At 35.3% G+C, this 7,494-nt stretch overlaps 1 protein-coding gene across 1 annotated transcript in view; it reads right to left on the bottom strand.

The window, feature by feature from the left end:
• The window catches only part of LOC106470635 (mediator of RNA polymerase II transcription subunit 13-like), a 61,373-nt gene that overhangs the window by 9,540 nt on the left and 44,339 nt on the right, over nucleotides 1–7,494 (bottom strand). The window contains 6 exon segments of the mRNA XM_022399263.1: nucleotides 194–503; nucleotides 2,122–2,219; nucleotides 2,759–2,923; nucleotides 5,144–5,979; nucleotides 7,071–7,270; nucleotides 7,405–7,488. Coding sequence (XP_022254971.1) covers nucleotides 194–503; nucleotides 2,122–2,219; nucleotides 2,759–2,923; nucleotides 5,144–5,979; nucleotides 7,071–7,270; nucleotides 7,405–7,488 — 1,693 coding nt within the window.

The following is a 7,494-nucleotide window of genomic DNA, read 5'->3' on the forward strand; positions in this document are numbered from 1 at the left end:
TTTAAAATTAGCATAAGACTCTAATTAATCGGTTGTCTACTCGCAATAGTTACATTTAATTGCTGCTTAACAATGAACTGTGATTTACCCTTAATTTCAATATTTATCATTTTTGGATGGTTCCGACATTCAGACTACAAGTATATTTTATCTATTTTCTGAACGAGTACAACACCACTAAAATGGTACTAACCCAAATGATGACGGCAAGCCTGGGCATATAACTTCAGTTTACTGGCAACATGACCGTCGCCAATCATGTCAAACCACTCATCTACAGGTTCATCGGCGAGTTTCTTAGCAGCCGACTTCCCCACTCGCATTATTCCATCTCTAAGAACTTTGGTGATGGGGCCGTGACGTCCTAGCTTACACAGTTCATAAGTGCTACTCAACTCCCGGAAGAAATTCCTTACACGAGTTAAGATGAAGTCATTCTCGGGAGCTACCACAACATACGCCACATCTCTTGGCAGTGAGTAAGGTTCAAGAAGTAACTTGTCCTAAGCGAGCAAAAAAGTTTGTTGTTTTATATTGCATATTTCAAATTATTTTAATATGCTTTATGTATTGTAATGATACAAAAAGTTGAAATTTTTCTGCTTAACATAATCAAATTTTGTGTTAGAAGCTACTGGAAAAGTTTCTGTCATATATTACAGAGACAACAAGCAACATAATTTATCATTTAATCTAACAATTATTACTTGTGTTATAGTAAATTTACAAAAAAAAAACAATTTATAAGCATAATAGTCAACAGAAAATTGGTCTGTCTTCTTCAGACCATCATGTGCTTCCATATACAAGTACTGTTTGTTCAGACATTCAACGTAATAAATATGCACGTGTAAGTAAATATTAATCTTTCTCTTTGGTGTTAACTTAATTTAGATAACTCACTTCTGTTCCTGGGAGTGAAAAATCACTGTGGATGTGTTCTTGGACCACAGAGAAACTACCAATAACGAAACTGTATCGAAGTTTGACGTGTCAAGTACGTATAATGTGATAAATTTAAATTTAACACGATCACAAAGGCTGGTTTTCTAATGTCACAACTGGGGCAATGTTTCTACGTCGGGGGTCCCAACAGCTGAGGATTTGGAAAGTGTAACATATGACAATTACAAATTCTTGTTTTTAAGGCACAGGATGCCCATATTCATCAAATTGGAGAAAAGAGAAGGGGGACATTACTGGGTTCTTTAAAAAACCTAATGATATATATGAAATATTGGTTATTTCAGCCTAAATTTTTATTATATTTATGGCAGCTAGGCTTAACTTGGCCTCTCTGACCATCATAATTTTTCACTCTAAAAATTAAACTAAAACTTGTGTAAGAATTTCTACTTTTAACAGCATAAGTTACTAAATAGTGCTAAGAAAATGATAAATACATTAATGGTGACCAAGTTAGAAAACTTGCTTACATTATATTTCTAACAGATTATCTTATGTCCAGTTCAGAGTACTAACTGTTTGGATTGGTTTGTTTTGAATTTCACGCAAAACTACACCAGGGCTATCTGCACTAGCCGTCCCTAATTTAGCAATGATAGACAAGAGGGAAGGCAGCTAGTTATCACCACCCACCACCCTTGGGCTACTCTTTTACCAATGAGTAGTGGGATTGACCATCACATTATAACACCTCCACAGCTGAAAGGAGGAGCATGTTTGGTGGGACAGTTTTTCAAACACACAACCCCTCAGATTATGAATCAAGCATCCTAACCACCTGGCCAATGGCCAACTGTTCAGAAGAGACTGTTTCAGATTTGTACCAACTTATCAATATCTGAAAACACTTTTGTATTAGGCAGTATTACGTACACAGGGGGGGGTCATCTTATTTTATACTCAGGTTAAAACAGAATTACATACTCAACATTTGTAAAGTCACAATCACATAGGGGGGGGATTAACCATGAACTATATTTTATTTCTGTAAAATACTATCATATGAACATTAAAATGGTTTTTAAACTGCCTTATAGCTATCAAAACGTCTTTTTTGAGTCAGACGGCAACTTCCACGATACAAATCTAAACTCTTTTTGCAACTATTTATAATTCCAATAAAAGATAAAAGTTTGAGGTGTACAGACCACTCACCCAAAATTTAAGCGTATAAGGAGAAAGAGCTAAGCAGTCCTTATCAGAACCTACTAGTAGTGAAGGTATTGGTTGTGGTTCACACTGATCTTCAGTACCTGGAATGGTTCAAATATTTTGGGTTAGTTCATGAAAGTGTATTAAGTTCTAGCAAAAATATTTGTGTATAAAAAATGCAGACCAAACACTTAAACAAAACTGGTGCTGTGGTAAGTTGGCATATACGAATACATTAACTAAATTTTACTAACAATATTTTTTCTTTACGGAGAGATATATAGAAGTAAGAGATAAACTCTTTATCTTTAGTCAATCAATCCATTAAGTTTCATATCCTGATTAATTAAATTATTAGATTAAAAAACTTCGAGTTAAATCAAGCTATCTGTCATAAAAAGTCGATATAAAACTTTTTTTAGTTCGATACTAGCCTTGTATGTGCAATTAAAAATTAATTAAGTATACTATTTAAACATAAAACATTAAAAAAGTGTTTTCTTATACATTATGTGTACATTTTCTTAAGCAGAAATAAAAGATGGTTTGTTTCAGTTCTATAATGACCATTACGCGGTCTCCGTCACGAAACAATTATCGAATAAACAGAATGTGTTACTTAGGTTACATAAGACACAACCTCTGCCTGCTAGCCTATGAAACTGCCTCCATGTTAACGGCCCAGACACAGTGTAGGCTACTTCAAATAATCCATGCATGATCTTTTTCTGCACTGCTTCCTGCAACAAAGGCTGGATCATTCTCAGAAGACGTAGGACATCCTGGTCGCTGGCTGGTAGTTTTCCTGGTGTTAAAAGAAAAGTTACAATTCTTTTTGTGACCAAAGCGTCCTCTACACACACTTTTACGAAGGACTAGTATAAAGATTAATGTTAAAATCAAACCTTTAGTTGCATAATACATTTACGAGAGATATTTTTCTACAATCAACATATCAGAACTGATGGCATCCTATACAGCTTGAAACTGTAGCTCGACTAGTTTTTAATTATCTTTGAACTAACAGTGAGTCAAAATACCTTGTGCTTACAAATCAAGTGAACTGATTGTGTTCTATTTTTATACTTCCTTAGCTAGTTGTCCAAGTAGCTAGTCGTAACAATTAGTTTGGGTTTTGAATTTTGCACGAAGCTACACAAGGGCTATCTGCACTTACCGTCCCTAATTTAGCAGTGAAAGACTAGAGGGAAGGCAGCTAGTCATCACCAAGCATCACCAACTCTTGGGCTACTCTTTTACCAACCAATAGTGGGATTGACTGTCATAGTATAATGCCCCCACAGCTGAATAGCTTCAACTGGCCCTACATGCTTTACAAAGGCAGAGCAACGATTTAACTAACTTTACTTCAACTGGCCCCCCTACATGCTTTAAACAGACAGAGCAAGGATTTCTGAAGTAAAGTTAGTTAAATCCTTGTTCTGCCTTTGTAAAGCATGTAGTGCCAGTTGAAGTCAATTAGTTAAATCCTTGTTCTGCCTTTATAAAGCATGTAGTGCCAGTTGAAGTCAAGTTAGTTAAATCCTTGTTCTGCATTTGTAAAGCATGTAGTGCCAGTTGAAGTCAAGTTAGTTCTGGCACTACATGCTTATAAAGGCAGAACAAGGATTTAACTAACTTGACTTCAACTGGCACTACATGCTTTACAAAGGCAGAACAAGGATTTAACTAACTTGACTTCAACTGGCACTACATGCTTTACAAAGGCAGAACAAGGATTTAACTAACTTGACTTTAACTACAAAATCAAAATAAATGGCATCCATTAACACTATTACTTCTTTGAATAGTGTATCGATTTTCTGATAAATTATGTAGTTGTTTTTTACCATGTAAAGTTTTAGACCTCTTCATATCAAAATATGTTATCAAGCCATTTATTAGAAATCCTAGGATTAATAAACATGGCTTTATCGATTGATTTCTCATCAAAGTTACAACCAACAGTGGTTTGAAAAAAAAACAGTATGAATAAACCTATTTCACAAGTCTGGTTGTACTGGGACTTTTAGAAGGTTTCAAATACCAATTTCAAAAAGTCTGGTTGTACTGGGACTTTTAGGTTTCAAATACCAATTTCAAAAAGTCTGGTTGTACTGGGACTTTTAGGTTTCAAATACCAATTTCAAAAAGTCTGGTTGTACTGGGACTTTTAGGTTTCAAATACCAATTTCAAAAGTCTGGTTGTACTGGGACTTTTAGGTTTCAAATACCAATTTTAAAAAGTCTGGTTGTACTGGGACTTTTAGAAGGTTTCAATATCCAATTTCATAGGTATGATTGCCCCGCAATCTTTTTCTTGTAATTAAACCCATTTCTGACACCAGCATTCAAACATCTGTAAATCGTGTAGAATTAAAACACCTTACTGAATTTTTTTTTTGTATCATAAGTTCAGTCACATTCATTTACAAATTACTTACAAAGTATCAGTAATATAAGTATACCAGTTAAGATCAAAATGTTTACAAAACTAGCTAAAGGTGGTGATTTAATATATTTTCAGAAGCATATAAAAATGTACATATACTTTTGAAATTAAAAACCTTATCAGAACAAAAACAAGCTGTAGGAATCAAGACTGAAATTTTACACAAGAAAAAAAGTTCATTTTGCTTGAATTGAAGTCCATGTTTATGACCTTTTTAAATTTTAATATCACTGATAACTACTAAATGAGTAATCCTTTAAATAAGGATGTTAACACTAATTTGAAGACCAACTGACAAGTAGAAACATTGAATCTTACATGTAAATGTTCACATGATCTTTAGCAACATCTGCTAAAAAAATACTAGAACAATATATGCTACTTTATTAAATGAATAATGTAGAATTAATTTAGCAGAATACTCAATACTAATTTGAGAGCCAACTAACGTACACGAACCTTGAACTTTTAAATGTTAATATTTATGAAGCTTTTAGCAACAGCTGCTCAGAAAAGTGAGGGTGGGGTGGGGGGATAAACTACTTAATTGAATTAATTTAAGAGACAACTCACGAGACAAAAATGGCCATTTGTGAAGGCAGGATGACTTCAACCTTTCGTCCAGTTTATTATTGTTGATGTTGTCCATCAGCTGGCGGCTACTGTCTAGGGCCAAGAAACAAATGTAACACTCATCCATCAATTCTAAGTGATTCCACAGTGCTATATGACTACTAGCACTCCTCAGTCGGACTGCTTTGCTCAACCACGAGTAGGCGGACTGAACTGTTTGACACTGATTTCGGATCATGTCCAGGACATGGTGGGGTACTCGATTCAGAGCTGCTAGCTCTTTTGTGTCCAATGTTGAGGTTAAAGGCATTGCTCCATTTATTTGATTTCCTTCTCTTTTTACCGAAGCCTCTGATACAGTTCTCGTGCTCCTACGATGATGATTAGGCTCGTACGGAAATCCTGTCACTTCAACTTCATCTTCATAAAACAAACCCGAATGATAACTGAGATGTCTGTTAACAACCGCACTAAAACCACACGTACATTTGTACTGAGGTTCATCGGTAGAAAAAGGCAACATCGAGTCTAACAGGTAGATCCCTGTATCGGCACCTTTAATGTTCATGTTACATACACACAATGTACAGCTAGAGAAGTTGTGGTCCTTGAAAAGGTTAAACATAGAATCTGAGAGGACAAGGTTCACTAATAAACTATGAGCTTCTGGGACAGAGGATACTGTGCTGTTGTCGATGGAATTCAAATGTTTGTTCAGGTATGAAGATGCATTTGATGCAGGTGACTGCAGCTCATAACTCATAGGCACTGACCGCTGGTCAGTCTCAAGAAATAACCGCTCACCTTCAGAGGGAGGCAACGTTGAACTGTGATACCTGAAGAAAAAAACCTCCATCAGAAAAGTTCAATAAAACTACCAAAATGACTGAGATGTGACTATCATACAATACGATTAAGTTAAATGTATACACATGTACATGCTAACAATAGCTTACACATTCATTGTATATCGTTAGTGGCTGTACGTGTATAAAAAAACTAATTACCCTGAATATGCTCAGAGCTTTAGTTACATTTAAAAAGATACTGCACATGTGTGTGTGTGTGTGTGTTAAACTTTCACACAAGTTGGCTACAATAACAACATATTTAATGTTGCCCCATGGATGGAAGTTATGTAAATTCATGATTAATGAAAGGTTAAAACATGAAAAGTTGCTTCCATTATAAGCAATCGTAAAAAATACAAAAATGCCCTATAAAAACTGGGAAATGAAAAGATGACCCTCCTCTTGTGGTATGGATTAGAATGTTTGATAAATATTTTTGCATTAATAAATCTGTTAATCTCTTTAAATATAATAGTACCGTCTGTTGTATGTCCATGTAACTACTTCGCAGGGTGTGGATGGATCTTCAACAAATTTGGTTTGAAGTTTCATTGGGTCCACAGAGAGATGCGTACACATTTTTAATTTTGTGTTGTACAAACAACTTTTATAAGTTAAGCCTACCCTTTACCTAAGTTAAGTGGTATCCCTAACATATTTGTTTTTATTTTTCACACCGGAAATAAATAGGTAATATTTTACTAATTTTTAATTTATGCTTTACAACCTTGAACTCCATTTATTCAAAACCTCCACCACACATATCGCATTACATCAAATGATGTTGTCTGTCTTGCTTTTTACCCATTATACAATTTATTCTTGATAGAATGTTTAGTTCAAACATACAGTTCTTCTTCATCACGTACTGACAGTGGGCTTAGTTTTTGCAGGGCTTCTATATCTACACTACATGATGGTTACTTGTTTGATGCAAAATTCTGGGTTCTACGTACATTGACAACATATGGGAAGAAGGGTTATTTTGACACACATACAGAAACCTGCAATCGGTGCTGAAGCTCATGGCTTTCAGGCATTTAGACCAAGTAAACCTACAGATGGTAACAGCTTACCTTGACGATGGTTGGTCCACTGGGGAGGACACCACCATTGATAAATAACATGGAGAATGAGGCCAGCCAGGTTTGTATGTGCAGTCTGATGACAAGGTAACATTTGGCTGTGATAAACTGGGAAGGTTATTTAAAGGAGCATACCTTGATGAGCTGACAAACCTATACAGAGTGGGAGGTTTGTACACGTATGACCAATCCTAAAAGAAAAACACAAGTTGTCCTCTGTCAAGATGAGAAAAGATAAACAAATTTACGCACTCTTTCTTGCCTAAGTATTACATTACCAAAAACCAGGATAAGAAAATGAGATTTACGATAAACTCTTACTTACTCCAATAGGTTCCATGCCGTAGTTCGGATAGATATCTGTACGATCCTTTAAATATAATGAATCTGCACCATCCATAGTGGTGATGTCACC

The sequence above is a fragment of the Limulus polyphemus genome, unplaced genomic scaffold, assembly GCF_000517525.1.
Source record: "Limulus polyphemus unplaced genomic scaffold, Limulus_polyphemus-2.1.2 Scaffold4129, whole genome shotgun sequence".
NCBI classification, from domain to species: domain Eukaryota; kingdom Metazoa; phylum Arthropoda; class Merostomata; order Xiphosura; family Limulidae; genus Limulus; species Limulus polyphemus.